Here is an 18,812-nt window from a genome sequence, read left to right as displayed (position 1 = left end):
TGTACTTCACCACCTGCTGCAAGCAAGAGAGGAAGGAAAAGAGGGAGTACAGAAGGAAGGAAGGACAGAAGGAAGGACAGAAGTGAACATCGAGGAGGGAGAATTCCTTTTTTAAATGTTAGGACTAAGCCAATGACATCACTCACCAGACCCCTCCTCTTCTCCCTCTCCCACTCTCATAGTTGTAGTCAGCAGAATAACAATCAGCACTACATTTCCCAAGATTCACTGGGGATTGCTTAAAGTGCTGAGGTGTGTCCTTGGGGTCTTCAGGTCCTGTGGTGAGGTCAAGGATCAAAACAAGCTCTTTCTCTTCGATTAATCTGATTCTAGAGATCCACTGGGACAGTCAGAGTTGGCCAACACCTTATAACCAATACAGCCTCTCAAGTAGTTGGGAGCACAATCACATGAAACATCCATTTTAAACAAAAGTTAGACTTAGTTTAGCAGAAGGTATTGATGTTAGAGTTCAGCATTCAGGTATTAGTGTTGCTGGGATAATGCCATGCTCATTTGTATCAGGATGTTTCATCATTCAAGCGTTCTAGATGTTTCTATAGGACGGCAGAGGACCAGCAGGAAAATTCCAGATTCTCGGATTCCCAGGTTTCAGGAAAACGTATAGAGAATGTCACAAGGGGATTGAAGGAATCCAGTCCAGTTTGATAGAAAGTTGATTTAAATTCATCCAGTTTGACGAGAACGTTATGTCATTGTCACTTTTATAAGTCCTTGGGGGGGCTAAATCATGTCATTGGTTTCATCATATGAGATTTAAAAAATGTCCGTTGCAAATTTACGAGCTGTTCGTGCTTTCGTTTTGATCTGTTTTTCCACATGCTGAGATTAGAGCAGGCATCATCAAAGGTTTTATCATTCCACAAATGGAGTAGGTGGTCATAGATGTAGTTGAATTAGATTGAGTCATGTTCACTTGCCATTTTAAAGTTCCTATATCTTTGTAAAAGGGTGTGGAACCATTCTGCACACCTCAAAATAAAACATATCTAAAGTAGCTAGGTTTAACATTTTACTTGTAAACTCTGCAACTGATTTTGTTGGCAGACCGGCAGTCATGCTCTAGTTTACACACTAAAAAAGAGTATGCAGCATAGAAATGTAAAAAAGAAACAACAACAGCTAAAACGTCTGACAAAATGGACTCGCTTGCTTATATTTCCTATCTTGTGAAAAGTATCTGTGAATTGAAAAAAGTATCTCAAAGATAATGTTAATGTTAGGTACAGGTGAGTTAGCTATCATAACAAACTACAGCATGTTTGAGCATTAGAAGTGTTAAATCTAAGTCCCAGCCTCGATAGTAGCAGTGATTTCTTCCTTATTTGGTAAGGGGGGTGTTCGATTGTCTGTCTACAGTGGTGGAGGAGAATAGGATAATGAATCTGTGGGGTATCCCTTGGAGGAGTGCAGGGACTGTTCTCAGGTTGCGGTGGTGGCGTTGTTTTCCTCAGCTGGGGCGTCCATTTTGGCCTCAAGGGCTGGACTACTTGGGGCGGTCACCTCCACCTCAGGGGTTTTAGGCGGGGTTGCCTTGGCGACAGGACTTTCGATCAGACCCACTGGGGCCAGAGCAGTGTTAGGTTTGGATTCAGGTGCTGGTGGTTCGGGTGTGCCATTGGTGGTCGGAGCAGGTTCAGGGCTCAGCATTGGAGTTGGGGTCGGAGTCTGGATTGGTGTCACAGGCTTTTGGGATTCCGGGGTTGGTGTCACCGGCTTGGGGAGTTCGGGGGCTGGTGTCACCAGCTTGGCGGGTTCGGGGGTTGATGGTTGGGGTGCAGTTGGTTTGGAGACAGGGGTCAGGGGTGGGGTTGGCTTAGGGGACACCGGGCTTGGAGACACAGCAATAGGTGTTTTGGCTGGTTCAGGTGTTTTCAATTCAGGTGTTTTCGGCTCAGGAGTTTTCAAATCAGGAGTTTTGGTTGGTTCAGGTGTTTTCAATTCAGGTATTTTCGGTTCAGGAGTTTTGGCTGGTTCAGGTGTTTTGGCAATGGGGCTTGGAGCCTGCTTGGAGACCGGGCTTGGGATTGGGCTGAGTTTGGTCTCAACGGGTTTGGTTATGGTCAACTTTGGTTCAGGAGCTGGTTCAGGGATTTTGTTGATTTTGGGAACCGGGCTAGGTTTGGTAACCGGGGGTGGGCTTGGCTTGGTTTCTGGGACGAAGGCAACACTCTCAGTCTCAGCCTCTGATTCTGGAATCTGGTCAGGGACGTCAGTGTCAGTGTCCAATGGGAGGCCAGTGGTGTTAAACTCCACCCCTGAGTCACTGGTCTCCAGGTTACCACATGCCACCTCCTTGGATGACACCTCCAGACCCTGCAGTCAACACACAGAGGTCAGAGGGTCGAGGTCAGGGTGAAGACAGGAGAGAAGGTGAGGAAGAGCAAGGACATATTAACAGCTATTTTGACAGTATTCCCCTTCCGTTGTTATCATTAATTCCCTCAACTCGACAGAAATAACCACTGCTTCACTAATACTTACTTTAATGTCCACCTCAGTGCTCTGAGACTTCTCTGTGATGTCGATGGACTGGGCTATAGACTCCTCAAACTGAGTAATGTTCTTCACCACCTGGAAACCACACATACATGTCAAGTGCTGAGCATCATATAGGGAACAGGGTGCCATTTGAGACATCACCAGTGTCTCTGTCTGTGTGGTACCTGTCTGAAGGCATCTCCCTCGTCCTCCTTGCCTGCGTTTTGGGCAATCTTCTCGATGGCTCGGGCCTTGGCAGCCCTCTTCTTCTGCTTGACCAGGCAGGACAGCAGACACACCAACAGCAGGAGGACCAGGAAGCCCACCAGTGCTATGATTGCCACGTAGAGGGACGGCAGCTTGTAGGCTGGAGAGAGGGGAGGGGAAGGGAGAGTAGGCAGAAGGGAGAAAGAGGGGAGGGAGAGAATATAGAGGGGGAGTGTGGTGAAGGGGAGATAGGGGAGAGACAGAGGAGGTGAGAGATACACAGAGAAGAGAGAGAGATAAAGGGAGAGGAGATAGAAGCGGGAGAGAGGAGAGGGGGTGAGGAGGAGACAGGCGAGAGGAGAAAGAGGTGAAGGGAGGAAAGGAGAGATAATGTTAATAAATGATTCTTGGTATCAGTACATCATTGACATTCCAACCCCTGACCCTCCCATCTCCTCACCCTCCACCACCTGATAGACGTAAGACACCCGATTGGTTTCCAGTTGGTCGATGACCCTGAGCTGGCCAACTCCACCCATCCATCCCCCTCTCCATCTCCTTCATCCTCCCATCCCTCTCTCCTCCTCTCCTCTGTTCGCCTCTCCTCCCTTCATCCCCCTTTCCTCACCCTCCACTTCCAGGTAGACGTTGGACACAGGAAACCCCAGTATGTCCGTGACCTTGAACTGTCCGACGTCGCTGGCCTTGACCTGGTTCAGGATGACCACAGACGGATCCAGAGAGATCCGCCCCACCAGATCCAGGTCTGCTGGCACCTAACATCAACCAAGAGCCATGGTCGGTTCAAAAGTTCAATCACTTTACTTCAACATTGTAAGACAACTTTTATTATTGGCAAATAAAAGTAAATCACTTGGATATAAATGTTTGGTAACAGTTTACTTCAAGCCAACAGGTATAATGCATTATAAGACTTTTCATAAGCACATATAAGTGATAATGTATTATTACCACCCCACAGTGCGCTACAGGGAGTAACATTAGGGTAGTATTTGAGTGATTTTAAATCAGCCGTTCCAGTACCGTTAACTGTCCCCCGTCCAGGATCTGTCTGGTTTTTAAGTCGTAGTCTGGCGTGTAGAACAGACGCACCATGGAGGCATTCAGAATCAGGTTGATCTTCAGAGTGCCAGCGTACGGCAGCTTCACAAAGTTCTGGTGTTCTGGGAGACAGAGGGACAGAGAGAGAGACAGAGACAGAGACAGAGACAGAGGGAGAGAGAGACAGAGACAGAGGGACAGAGAGAGAGAGAGAGACAGAGACAGAGACAGAGGGAGAGAGAGACAGAGGGACAGAGAGAGAGACAGAGACAGAGGGAGAGAGAGACAGAGACAGAGGGACAGAGAGAGAGACAGAGAGAGACAGAGGGAGAGAGAGACAGAGACAGAGGGACAGAGAGAGACAGAGGGAGAGAGAGACAGAGACAGAGGGACAGAGAGAGAGACAGAGACAGAAACAGAGGGAGAGAGAGACAGAGACAGAGACAGAGGGAGAGAGAGACAGAGACAGAGGGACAGAGAGAGAGACAGAGACAGAGACAGAGGGAGAGAGAGACAGAGACAGAGACAGAGGGAGAGAGAGACAGAGACAGAGGGACAGAGAGAGAGACAGAGACAGAGGGAGAGAGAGACAGAGGGACAGAGAGAGAGACAGAGACAGAGACAGAGGGACAAAGAGAGAGACAGAGACAGAGGGAGAGAGAGACAGAGACAGAGGGACAGAGAGAGAGACAGAGACAGAGGGAGAGACAGAGACAGAGACAGAGGGAGAGAGAGACAGAGGGAGAGAGAGACAGACAGAGAGAGACAGAGAGAGAGAGAGACAGAGAGAGACAGAGACATAGGGAGAGGGAGACAGAATGGGAGAGAGAGACAGAGAGAAGAGAAGAAGAGAGATAAAGAGAGAGTGAGAGAAGAGAGGAAGAGAGAGACAAAAGAGAGGAATTAAAAGGCGGGAAGAGAAGGAGATCCAGAGGGAGGGGGGAAAAGCGAGAGGGGGCATTTAACAAACAAAACATTTTCGAACACAATACGCAGAATAGATAACTCACTTCAGAAAATCACATCCATTTAAAGCTGCAATTCTTAATGGTGAAACTGCCACGTCTGTTTGCAATATTACAACAAAGAAGAAGTTACTGCAAAAAACCACAGTTTTTTCCCCTCTGACATTATTGCACGTGTGATAGAAGAGCAGAATATGTACTGCAAATGTTTTACCAGGTTGTGCAGCGCTCCTAACCTCTGCTTTGCCAAACAAAACAAATACAATAACAACAGCGCTGGGGAGGATCGTGGCACTGATTCCCTACTGCGGATTCCATCTTTAAACCCATTGATGACTAACATTACAGCGAACTTGCAGCAGGTTGGAAAAAAAGACAGAAAAGCCAAGGTCAAGGTTGGCCACAGAAGGTAGAGGGAGGATGAAAACAAATGTACCTTTGACATTTAGGCAGACCTTCCTCATGATCTTCAGGTTCGTGTCTCTGACGGTGTAGCTTCCCTCATCGGCGCCTGTCACAGTGTTGAGGGTGATCCGGTGCTCGTTGACACTCAGGCGCCCCTGGTACCCGTCTCTGGAGGGCCCTCCTCGGGTCATCAGCACCAGGGGCGGCCTGGAGGGTTAATGGAGAACCATGATAGAACTTGCTATCAAAACAGTCATGCTATTGATCAGAATAACAGAATGACATAATGTAACGATAATTAACGATAATTATCATCATGACAGCCACAATAGTATCACAGTATCACGATTCCATGATATTATCGCAATAACCACAACATCGTGATAATCAATGTTGATGGGAGACAGTAAATCCTCCTTTGCGGAAAGCAGAGAAGTTTACATTTTGACAGAGAAACAACTGTACCTGGAGGTCAGGTTGGCCTCCACAGAACTGGGCCTATACTCCAGGGTGATGGAGCCTCCACCCCCACCAGCTGGATGTGGTAGTTCTCCCCATACTTAATGTTCTGCTCGTTGGAACAGTCTAAAATACAGAGAAAGGGGTGGGAGAGGCAGGGACAGTTAGATACAGAGAGCAAGAGAAGGAAATGAAGGTATAAAAGGGGAGGACAAGAGAGAAACAGAGAGAGAGAAACAGAAAGGGAAGACAAAAGAATGAGAGAGAACCATGTGAGGAAAACAGAAGAGAATGACAGAGAGGAGAAGAACAAGAGAGAGAAAAGGAGGATAAAGATAGAAGGAAAACAACAGGGATGGACGGATGGGAGGGATGAACGGACGGATGGGGTGGTTAAATAGCTGCATAATTACTGCCTGGTGTATGAAACACGCTGTTAACTACACACACCTCCTCTCCACACACTGTTAACTCCATATGACGCTGTCAAGGCTCCACACAGCTAGCCAGCTCCACACAGCTAGCCAGCTCCACACAGTTAAATGCATCATTTGATATCAGACAACTGCATCAACTGATATAGCATTCTGATGCACGACTGCAAAGTCAATGACATGGTATAAAACCATTAGTTGTTACGTGCAGTGTGACTGCAATATAGACAGTCTGGAATGCCAATCCATGCAGATGTCATGACGTTGGCCTGGGGGTAGGTTTATGACAGTCATAAATACCTCTTCCCCCTTTTCCTCTCTCTACCCTACTGATGTAACATAGAGATTCTGGGAACATCAGAAGGTGGAGGGAAATGAACTATATTCTGGTAATCCGACCAATTGAACATATGCAGTGGTACTTAATGAATATGATGTCAGTTCAGTTGTCATCTGAAACATTCTCATCAATGATAAGATGATATAAACTCTACAGTGGAAAGTCTACACATCAGAGTTATCGGATTCACATGGAATTGTTGTTTAATTAAAGTGTTTGAATATGAAATTATTCTACTACGGATGGGATGAAATGTGATTTTAGCTTCTAAAATGTGAGATTTGGGTTTTCATAAGGTAGGGCTCTGCTCAATCAGTGGCCTGCCTCTGTGAAGGGACATGGGCTATAAAACTTTTTAAACACGCCTTTTCTCCCTCCTATATTAAGCCTTGACGACAATATAACCTCCTGTTCTGAGGATGTGAGGACGACGGTCCAATGGTTCAGATAATAACTGCAGAACGAAGCCAACATCAGCGTGAGCTTTGGTTGCGAATGGTATGAACTTTGAACTCTTATTCACTACAGAAGTGATACCTCCTAGCCGTTGAGTTAGCAACCGCAGCTGCAAACGCAGGTTAGGAAGGAACAGACAGAGTATCCCGTCTACCACACAACAACGTTACTACAACGTATTCAATTGAAAACCAGAGACATTCTTCAAAGGACTCGGTTTGGCAACAAGGCCTTCCATCTACCACCAACCTGTTGAAGCGCAGCTCAGAGTAAATATTTATTGCATTTTCCTTTTCCAAATGGGCGGTAATTTAGAATGCATAAGATTCTGTATTTACGATAGCACAGCTTCGCCCTTTGTCCCTCAGTCTTCCCACTCTTTTGTAACCAGCTGTCATATCTGTTCCGCCCGCCAGGGATGTTTTCCTTTATGATGTCATTTGTAATCAAGTTATGAATTAATTATGTGTATGTGTAATTCTGTGTGATTAGTTAGGTATTTGGTAAATAAATAATTAAACCCAATTTTGTATTGCTGATTCAACTTGTTAGCCAGGGTTTGTGCAGAGAACCAATCATTTACAACTTTCAGATGAGACTGAATTAAGATGATGATTGATATTGACTGCTATTGATGTAAAATATTACTAGGTCTTTAAGAGTTTATTTGGAAGATAACAGCTCTATAAATATTATTCCATGGTGCCCCGACTCTCTAGTTAATTGCATTTACATGATTAGCTCAATCAGGTAATATTAATTACGGAGAAATTATTTTATAGAATAGAATGTCATATCACTTAATCCGGCACAGCCAAAGACACGACACAGAGCAAAGCTCAGTCTTCTCAGCATCACCGAGTCATCATTCCTCTCTGACTGTGTGTATCTGTTTCCCCTCATTTAAGAACAATGACGGCATACCCCGGCCAAACCCGGACGACGCTGGGCCGCCCTATGGGACTTCAAATCACGGCCGGTTGTGATGCAGCCTGGATTCAAACCAGGGACTGCTGTAACGACTCTTGCACTGAGATCCAGTGCCTTAGACCGCAACGCCACTTGGAGCCCCTATATGGCCCTGGTCAAAAGTAGTGCACTGTATAGAGATTATGGTGCCATTTGGGACACAAACGGGGTCTTCCTCATCCCATTACAGTCAGATACTTAGTGCTGTTCAGAACATTGCTGCTGCACTAGCCAATAGGGATGTACTACACTAATACAGCAGTGCTCATCTGTAGCTGTAAAAGGCTTGGCCTGTTGACCGAACTGACAACATGATTAAATCACGGAATGAGCGGAAACAAGCTGTGTCTAGACTGAGACAGACAGATGATTTGAAGCGCACACAGCCACGGTAGCAGGGCAGCATGTTTGAGAGAGAACACCAATATCAATTTAGTCCTAATGATTTGGAGTCAAGACTCCAAAACTCAATGTAAAACGCACAGTATGTCTGCATCCCAAATGGCACTAAATGACCTATTTAGAACTTTTAACCAGGGACCATGGGTGTGCAAACTATGGTTTCTGACGATGAAGGTCTTCCAACCGTCCAACCTTCCTCCCAGAGAGCATCTTTCCTACTTCTAACCTTCCTCCCAGAGAGTATCTTTCCTACTTCCAGCCCTCCTCCCAGAGAGCAACTTTCCTACTTCCAACCTTCCTCCCAGAGAGCATCTTTCCTACTTCCAGCCCTCCTCCCAGAGAGCAACTTTCCTACTTCCAACCTTCCTACCAGAGAGCATCTTTCCTTCTTCCAACCCCCCTCCCAGAGACAACTTTCCTTCTTCCAACCCCCCTCCCAGAGACAACTTTCCTTCTTCCAACCCCCCTCCCAGAGACAACTTTCCTTCTTCCAACCCCCTCCCAGAGACAACTTTCCTTCTTCCAACCCCCTCCCAGAGACAACTTTCCTTCTTCCAACCCCCTCCTCAGAGACCCCATACCTCTTCCAACCCCGCGTCCCAGAGACAACTCTTCCGGCTTCCAACCCCCTCCCAGAGACCACTTTCCCCCTTCACCCCCCTCCCAGAGACAACTGAGCTTCTGTTGAACCCCCTCCCAGAGACAACTTTCCTTCCAACCCCCACCCAGAGACAACTTTCCTTCTTCCAACCCCCCAGGACATTACTGGGCTGGAACCAACCCCCTCCCAGAGACAACTTTCCTTCTTCCAACCCCCCCCAAGAACATGGTCTTCTGGGAGTCTTCCAACCCCCCTGGGAGAGACAAGGGTCCTTCTTCCAACCCCCTCCCAGGACAACATCCTTCTTAACCCCCTCCCATAACAACTGATGCTTGATCCAACCCCCTCCCAGAGACAACTTACCTTTTCCAACCCCTCCTCGGACCCCAAGTGAAAATGAGTGTGATGGTGACCTTTCATATTTATGCAGAGAAATGTAATTCCCCCTCAAATATGTTAGATCATGACTGACTGACTGTTAAGCTTACACACACACACTGATCTGGACCCACCCCACATCAGGACCACCACTACCCCGGACACTTGGCACTACTGGGCTGGAACAAACCTCTGCAGCCAGGACACACAGATGTTCTCCCCAAAGAACATGGTCTTCTGGGAGTCTTCTTTACCTGGGAGGTGGTGGGAGGGTATGTTTAACATTTCCACAGGAATGCATCACAAAGCTTAGTACTATATCATAACTAATGATGCATTGATAACAGATGGCAGGGATGCTTACCTTTCAAAGGGGCTGACAGAGCTACGGACAAAGTGAAAAGAGGTTGGTGATATTTCATATTTATGCAGAGAAATGTAATTCATCAAATATGTTAGATATATGACCGATAACTATACACACACACACTGATCTGGACGCACACACACTACTCTGGACACACACACTACTCTGGACACACACACTACTCTGGACACACACACTACTCTGGACACACACACTTATCTGGACACACACACTACTCTGGAAACACACACTACTCTGGACACACACACTACTCTGGACACACACACTACTCTGGACACACACACTACTCTGGACACACACACTACTCTGGACACACACACTACTCTGGACACACACACTACTCTGGACACACACACTACTCTGGACACACACACTACTCTGGACACACACACTTATCTGGACACACACACTTATCTGGACACACACACTACTCTGGACACACACACTACTCTGGACACACACACTACTCTGGACACACACACTACTCTGGACACACACACTACTCTGGACACACACACTACTCTGGACACACACACTACTCTGGACACACACACTGTTCTGGACACACACACTACTCTGGACACACACACTACTCTGGACACACACACTACTCTGGACACACACACTGATCTGGACACACACACTATCTGGACACACACACTGTTCTGGACACACACACTACTCTGGACACACACACTACTCTGGACACACACACACTACTCTGGACACACACACTACTCTGGACACACACACTGCTCTGGACACACACACTACTCTGGACACACACACTGTTCTGGACACACACACTTATCTGGACACACACACTACTCTGGACACACACACTACTCTGGACACACACACACACACACACACACTGATCTGGACACACACTACTCTGGACACACACACTGTTCTGGACACACACACTACTCTGGACACACACACACTACTCTGGACACACACACACTACTCTGGACACACACACACTACTCTGGACACACACACTACTCTGGACACACACACTACTCTGGACACACACACTACTCTGGACACACACACTGTTCTGGACACACACACTACTCTGGACACACACTACTCTGGACACACACACTGTTCTGGACACACACACTACTCTGGAAACACACACTACTCTGGACACACACACTACTCTGGACACACACACTACTCTGGACACACACACTACTCTGGACACACACACTACTCTGGACACACACACTGTTCTGGACACACACACTTATCTGGACACACACACTACTCTGGACACACACACTACTCTGGGGACACACACTACTCTGGACACACACACTTTCTGGACACACACACTACTCTGGACACACACACTGTTCTGGACACACACACTACTCTGGACACACACACTACTCTGGACACACACACTACTCTGGACACACACACTACTCTGGACACACACACTACTCTGGACACACACACTGATCTGGACACACACACTACTCTGGACACACACACTACTCTGGACACACACACACACACACACACACACTGATCTGGACACACACTACTCTGGACACACACACTGTTCTGGACACACACACTACTCTGGACACACACACACACTACTCTGGACACACACACACTACTCTGGACACACACACACTACTCTGGACACACACACTACTCTGGACACACACACTACTCTGGACACACACTACTCTGGACACACACACACTACTCTGGACACACACACACTACTCTGGACACACACACTACTCTGGAAACACACACTACTCTGGAAACACACACTACTCTGGAAACACACACTACTCTGGACACACACACTACTCTGGAAACACACACTACTCTGGACACACACACTACTCTGGACACACACACTGTTCTGGACACACACTGTTCTGGACACACAGTACTCTGAACACGACGTACCTGAGCAGAGCAGCAAGCTCAGCACCACCACACTGACTGTCTTCATCTTCATCAGATCTCCTGGCTCTGGAAAGAAGGAGAGATGAAGGGAAGATAAGATAAAGGAAAGATAGAGTACAAACAAAAATGGTGTTTGATAAGTGGCACATTGGAAGAGAATGCCACTCCATCTCTCTCTCTCTCTGTCACCTCTACATCCTCTTCTCCTCCCTCAGTTGTTCTTTCTGTTTCTCCATCTGATTGTGTTTGTCTGGGTGTAGGTGAGGGAGGTGCTCCCTTAGCTAATTCATAGATAATGATAGAATGTTGTGGTGGTGACATCATCTCATGGTGACATCATCGCATGAAGTGGAGCCGAGAGGATGTCTTTAGGATCACTTAGCTTGTCTGACTTCACCAGAGGAGTGAATGCAGTGTGTGTGTGTGTGTGTGTGTGTGTGTGTGTGTGTGTGTGTGTGTGTGTGTGTGTGTCTCTGATATCGTTGAAAAAATACATCTTTTCCCCCTTCCATCATGAACACAATCCACCAGACCAGTAAATGGTTCCCAATTCAATTGTTGATTTACACTACCAAGCTGCAAGCAAGTGGGGCTTTAAGATTGAAATATACATGAACTTATTGCAACAACAACCTATTCTTGTAACGGTCATCATCTGATGAGGAAGAATCGGACCAAAGCGCAGCAAGTGTTCATGATTTTATTAAACTGAACACTAGAACAAAATAACAATGTAAATAAACGAAACAGTCCTGTCAGGTACTAAACAGAAAACCATTACCCACAAAACACAGGTGGGAAAAAGCTGCCTAAGTATGATTTTCAATCAGGGACAACGATAGACAGCTGCCTCTGATTGAGAACCACACCCGGCCAAACACAAAGAAATAGAAAACATAGAAATAAAGAAACTAGAATGCCCACCCTAGTCACACCCTGGCCTAACCAAAATAGAAAATAAAAGCCTCTCTATGGCCAGGGTGTGACAATTATTTGTCATAATCCCTACCCTTTAAAGGCACATTAGAGCTTGTTTGAGTTATTAAACTAGGGGTCTATTCATTAGTGCTCACCGTAGCAAAATGTTTCGCAACAGAAAAGTTTTGCAAAGAAAAGGAGTGTTTCTTATTGGACAAGTTCAGGTTAGTCCTACCCGTTTTGGCCTGTTTGAGTCTGTTTGGTTCCAGGATAATCCAACCAAGGACGCCATAGGCTCCCACTGGATCCCAGAAAGGGATTGGTATATTGATTAGGTGTCAGTGAACATGCCTGAATTAAAACAGCCTTTGAATAATGAATGGTAATTGGGACTGGGGGGGGATCTGGGTAATTGCTTGGCTGGGTTTCAAACAGAGATCCACCCTTTCCTTCCTCAGGACCTTGAGAAGAGGGAAATGTGTTTGTGTACTTGTCTGTGTGCTCGCATGCGTGTGTGTGTGTGTGTGTGTGTGTGTGTGTGTGTGTGTGTGTGTGTGTGTGTGTGTGTGTGTGTGTGTGTGTGTGTGTGTGTGTGTGTGTGTCTCAAAATGTGCTGAGTCTGGGAGAATTCTGATGAATTAGAGCATTGAGAGCGTTATGATGATCTGAGCAGCCTCTGGGTGAGGTGTGACTACAGATGAGAGACATCAAGGGAAGAACTAGTCAGGGCTTTTCTGTCCTGTCCTCTTCATTCATACCGACTAGAGGGTTTGACAGACAAGGGAATTTAAAACCTGAATATATAGATGATCTTAATTTCAGCCAGGTTTCTACAGCTGTAAAATAATCCTGCAGCAACATGAAATGTGAATTATTTTGTGGATTAAAATGAATGGACATTTTTGTAGGGGTTGATAAATTTTTTGAAAGTGAAAATCAAGTCTGAAATTTCAAAGTGGAAATTGTGTGTGTGTGCGTGTGTGTGTGTGTGCGTGTGTGTGTGTGTGTGTGTGTGTGTGTGTGTGTGTGTGTGTGTGTGTGTGTGTGTGTGTGTGTGTGTGTGAAAGAGAGAGAGAGAGAGAGAGAGAGAGAGAGAGAGAGAGAGAGAGAGAGAGAGAGAGAGAGAGAGAGAATGTGTGTACAAAGCAGGAAGCATTAAGCCATCTGCAGAGACCTGATCTGTTGGCAGGGGCAAAAACCTGCTGCTCTCATTTGTTAATGAGGACAATTAGCATGTGATAATGTCATAATTCCACAACCACCATCTATCTCTCTCTGCTACAAGATACTCTTATCTAATCTTCTCCTCTCTCTGTTTCTCTCTCTCCCAGACTCTTACACCCTGCACTGGGCAGAGAGCCGAGCCACTATCATAGCCTGAAAGCACAGTCATTTTATTAAATCTGAACCAAAAGACAGGACACAGTGGAGCCCCAGAGGAGAGGGTCCCTTAGACAACACCAGCAACAACCACACATCAGTTGTGACCCATTGGTACAGCCATGTTCTGTCTGTATAGGCTGATTCTGCCTGGGACATGACGTTGGGGACGTTGGGAACACCTTGCTGTGTTCTTATTACTGAAGAATTACATGGTAATAAGAACATGTCTTTTCTTAAAACTGCATTGTTGGTTAAGGGCTTGTAAGTAAATATTTCACTGTAAGGTCTACACCTGTTGTATTCAGCATTTCACTGTTGTATTTGGTGCATGTGACAAATCAAATTGGATTTGATGTTATATCATAATGTGTGAACACAGGCATGTGAAACATGTTCATATCTTTGTGTTACTACAGCACATAAGGGGAATTATCTGCACTGTTGTTTTTAGAGGACCTGTAAAGCAGAAAATCTAAGATCTTCTACTCCATTTAAGGAGGAAAAAATTATTTTTCGAATCGTTTGGGGCCAGAAACCTTACAAAAAAAATACAAAAACCACACGTGAAAGGAACATGTGATAAAACACGTGGTTTAGGAATCACGTGAAAGGTGTCACATGTAAAATAAAAACATTCACATGAGTCAAACATGTAGTTTTCAAACACCTGTGACATTTCACATACATTTTTTTACATGTTGACTAATCAAAACGCAGACATGCGAGTCAGACGTGCTTTTAGGACAAATTTGACATGTTTTTCTGTAAAGGAAACAACACCCTGGTGCTCGCCTCACTGGGTTTACAGTGACACACACACACACACACACACACACACACACACAAAAACATGCCTCCTCTCCTTTGGGCTTTTAACCATGGGCTGCCGGACTGGACCATCTGCTATCCTTCACTCCCTCCCTCCCTCTTTTCCTCTCTTCCTCTTTCTGTATCTCTCTCTCTTTCTGTCACCTATTCACCTAGACTGCTCTATCTGTCACTCTCTCTCTTTATTTCTCATTCTATTTCCTGTTCTGCCTCATGCCACTCTCTCTATCCCTCTCATCTCTCTTTATTTCTCATTCTATTTCCTGTTCTGCCTCATGCCACTCTCTCTATCCCTCTCTTCTCTCTCTTTATTTCTCATTCTATTTCCTGTTCTGCCTCATGCCACTCTCTCTATCCCTCTCTTATCTCTCTTTATTTCTCATTCTATTTCCTGTTCTGCCTCATGCCACTCTCTCTATCCCTCTCTTATCTCTCTTTATTTCTCATTCTATTTCCTGTTCTGCCTCATGCCACTCTCTCTATCCCTCTCTTATCTCTCTTTATTTCTCATTCTATTTCTGCTATGCCTCCTCTGTCCTTCCCTCTCTTTCTACTTTTCTCCCCTTCTCTCCCTCCCTCTCTCTCTCTCTTTCTCCTCTCATGCCCCCTTTCACCCTCTCCTCCTTCTTATCTTATATAATCTCAGCTCCAGCAGCATCCCACTCTGAACTCAAAGACTGTGTCTGTCTTCATCTGCGATGTGGGATTTGTCCCAAATGGCACCATATTCACTATGTAGTCCACTACTTTTGACCAGGGTCCATACAGCTCTGATCAAAAGTAGGGCACCATATAGGGAATAGGGTGCCATTTGGGACACAACCTCTGAGTCTCTGGTCACTGAGAAGGGAGAGAGGAGGAGGTATAGACAGGCCTTTGTTGAGCTCCTTTAAAGAGGCGGAAAAGCCTTCAATGGCTGCAGATGCATGAACCCCACAAAGATGTCTCTGTCTGTCCTTCATTCCTTCACATCGTTTCCTTCATTCTCCTTGGCTTACATAACCCCAGCGGTCGGTGAATCTATCCCCTAATACTTCTGTCACTGTAATGAAGGCTAAGTATCCAGTCAGGCTGCAAGGAAATGCACACCCCAAACACACACACATTATATACAATACAACACACACACACTTGTCCATAAATCCCGTAGGCACAAACACACATGACCAATATTCACTTCCTCTCTCCCTCTTTCCCTCCTCTCCTCCCTCATAAGAAAATACAATGTTAAATCATGAAGTGTCAGAAAAGCAAAAGGTATCACTGCGCCAACAGAACAGTACACAGGCTGAATGTTTACTTTAGGTGGTTTACTGGAGGTCATGTGTTTCTGGTTAGTTGAAATGACAATGGTTGCACCTCAATAGTCCTAAGTTCCCCTCCTTGTCTCCTTTCCTTCATCTGCTCTGATGAGTGTAAAACTACTTGATAGGTGAAAGCAGATTGCCAAAAATACCCATCAACCATATTGCTTTTATCCATCCTGCGGCAAGGAGACAGATTAAAGAAAGGAGACAAGGGGAAGAAGCCACTTTAGACTGTAGAGATGCAGCCCTGGGCTGCCTGCCTGGAAGTGTTGTGTAAATCAAAATGGATGATGGATGAGGTCTCATATCACACAGACATAGACTGACACTTCATTTATCCACCGCCTTCCCTTCTTTAAGTACTCTACAAAATATGATCTCTATCTCTCTCTCTCTCACTCTATGTCTATCTCTCTCTGTCTATCTCTGGTCCATGTCTCTGTATTTCTCTATCTCTGTCTTTCTCTCTGTCTTTCTCTCTCTGTATTTCTCTATCTCTCAGCCCCCTCTCAGTTTCTCTCTCCATCAGTCTCTCTCTGTCTTTCTCTATCTCTCTCTCTGATCTCACTCTATTTCTCTTTCTCCCCCTCTCTCTGTGTAGTTCTCTCTATCTCTCTTTCTCTCAATCACTCTATGTCTTTCTCTCTCTCTGTATTTCTCTCTCTCTGTCTTTCTCTCTCTCTGTATTTCTCTCTCTCTGTCTTTCTCTCTCTCTGTATTTCTCTATCTCTCAGCCCCCCTCTCAGTTTCTCTCTCCATCAGTCTCTCTCTCTCTCTTATATATGAAAGGAGTGGACAGGTTTACACCATATTGCATTCACCTGTCAGATCTTGTCAGATCAGAGGTCATATATGAAAGGGGGACAGGTGCATTCACCTGTCAGATAATCAGAGGTGTCCTTATCCTCAACTCATCATTGTCTTTCAAGTGAGGACATAGAAAGAGAACTCACAGATGAGATGTAGCTTCATCATTTCCTAATTGTGACAGTTGAAAATAGGCCATTACAGGCACTAGCAATACATAAATCAGCATCACTTCCAGTTTACAGTCTTCCAATAAAAATATATATGTGCCAAATTAGAAAAAACAAATAGGTGTGTAAGGTGTTTCTATCTTAACCAGAACATATGGCCAACCAACAGTAACAAGACATGGGAATATTCCCACATCTTTTAATTAAAGCCTCTTTGTACAAGACAAACACGTGTTCATAAAATCCCAACAGATAAACCTCAGAGGATTAAAAGTCTTGAATAGCAGTGACATACAGGCCAAGGCCTCCCTGAACAGCGATCGGGTGATGACTGATGACCAGCAGCGCACACTGCACTGTACTGTACTGCCATGTACCTGAACTGTTGGCAAATGTAACATGCAGGCAGCGCAGACTCAGGCCACCATATGTCATCAACATATAAGCGGCGGGGGCGACACTGCACAGCATCGGAGGCAGCAGCGCGCCGGTACAGGCTGCAGGAGAACATCGTTCAATTTGTAATGGATGGATGCTTTAAAAAATAAAGGATTCAGTATAGGCTAAACCATTTAATAATAAAAAATAGTCCTTCATATTAAGATATACTGATTAGAGACAGGATCCGTAGACCACTCATTTACATTGATTAGATGTGGATTATGCATGAATAGTCTTCCAGGACCAAACTGAGTCATACAATGAATCTCTACATGAATTAACAGGTACTGCGAATTAAGGCGAAATATTGCATTCCATGATGGGAATATTCAAGGATATTTCAAATAACATATCCTATTGCATATCACTGTTAGTCTACATTGTTTCAGATATTTTTTCTTATCATAGGCTATGGCTCAAATTCTGAAGCAATGTCTTACATTAGGTTATAGGCCTAATCTAAATGGTCATAAATAGGGACAGGCATTGGACCGGCACGAGCCTATCCAACCTGTGTAGCCTAATGATTGCACACCTTGTGTGGCATTCTGTAGAGCAGACTGGGAAATTAGCATGTTAATGCATTATTGAATGCGTGTCCCATCATACCACCATCCCGATGAAGCGCATAGTCTGTTTAATCGTTCCTCCCAATAAACGTGAAACCTAATGACAATTGTCTCACCTTTCATCTTCTCCGGAACAAGCACGCCCTGTTTTCATCAAATAAAGCTCTTATCGGATAATAATCGTCTATAACCTAACATCTCAATATGCAGGAAAGCCAACAGACACCCTCACGAGCATCTCACCAAAAACTGCAGAATTTAACCCGTCACGCACCAGGCGGCGAATTTATTTGGAGAATCTCATCACATCCACCACACGTAAGAAATAATTATCCCTTTAGCTCACTCACCTTTAAATTCACACTATCTCCTCCGTATTGACAGAGTAGGCAACGTTATAACGGGATTGCTGGAGGAGAAATATGTTGCCTAACCTATTGATGCATGTATTTCTCTCCCTTCTTGGCGTCACCCTCCCTCTCAACCTCGCCCCCCAAGAGCAGCACTTGACGACTGGGGCTGAACATTTGAAGATGCTCAGAATATGTCGGTTTTTGCTCTCGGTCGGAGCAGCTCGACTATTCTCGGTAAACACCGGATTCGATTGCCCCAAGCAAAGCAACGATTGCTGGTTGTTTGTCTTTTTAACTGAAGGAATTGATCTTCGTTTAACAAAACGTTATAGTAGCTGCATTGTGTATAGGCTACTCAGCTGAGAGGTAGAAGTGAAGGCTGTGTCAAGGGATTTAATTCAACCTCAATCGAGTATATCTATTATGTATTAAAACATCCCAAAGCCCAGACTATGCCTAAATCAAGTGACAGAACACAGTAAACATTCGTCCATTGACGGCCAATAATTGGCCTAAAAACACTTCAT

General features: G+C 45.3%; 1 protein-coding gene and 1 long non-coding RNA gene across 2 annotated transcripts in view; both read right to left on the bottom strand.

The window, feature by feature from the left end:
* The window catches only part of LOC135522117 (proteoglycan 4-like), a 7,820-nt gene extending 2,098 nt beyond the window's left edge, over positions 1 to 5,722 (bottom strand). Inside the window, exons 1-7 of the mRNA XM_064948098.1 lie at positions 5,607 to 5,722; positions 5,173 to 5,348; positions 3,754 to 3,893; positions 3,338 to 3,485; positions 2,688 to 2,869; positions 2,506 to 2,595; positions 1 to 2,337 (exon numbers count right to left, since the gene is read on the bottom strand). The exon at positions 1 to 2,337 is cut by the window's left edge and continues 2,098 nt beyond it. Of these exons, the coding sequence (XP_064804170.1) occupies positions 1,444 to 2,337; positions 2,506 to 2,595; positions 2,688 to 2,869; positions 3,338 to 3,485; positions 3,754 to 3,893; positions 5,173 to 5,332 (1,614 nt within the window). The 5' untranslated portion in view covers positions 5,333 to 5,348; positions 5,607 to 5,722 and the 3' untranslated portion in view covers positions 1 to 1,443. The remainder of the gene's footprint in view (positions 2,338 to 2,505; positions 2,596 to 2,687; positions 2,870 to 3,337; positions 3,486 to 3,753; positions 3,894 to 5,172; positions 5,349 to 5,606) is intronic.
* A 3,668-nt stretch (positions 5,723 to 9,390) lies between these two features.
* Positions 9,391 to 18,433, bottom strand: LOC135523087 (uncharacterized). Its single transcript, XR_010452766.1, has 4 exons — positions 18,283 to 18,433; positions 11,510 to 11,575; positions 9,545 to 9,565; positions 9,391 to 9,434 (listed from the first exon to the last, which is right to left on the bottom strand). It is a non-coding gene; the product is annotated as an uncharacterized LOC135523087 (long non-coding RNA).
* Between the last annotated feature and the right edge of the window lie 379 nt (positions 18,434 to 18,812).

Source organism: Oncorhynchus masou, chromosome 30 (genome assembly GCF_036934945.1).
Source record: "Oncorhynchus masou masou isolate Uvic2021 chromosome 30, UVic_Omas_1.1, whole genome shotgun sequence".
NCBI classification, from domain to species: Eukaryota; Metazoa; Chordata; class Actinopteri; order Salmoniformes; family Salmonidae; genus Oncorhynchus; species Oncorhynchus masou.
This window is presented reverse-complemented; position numbering and strand designations above follow the sequence as displayed.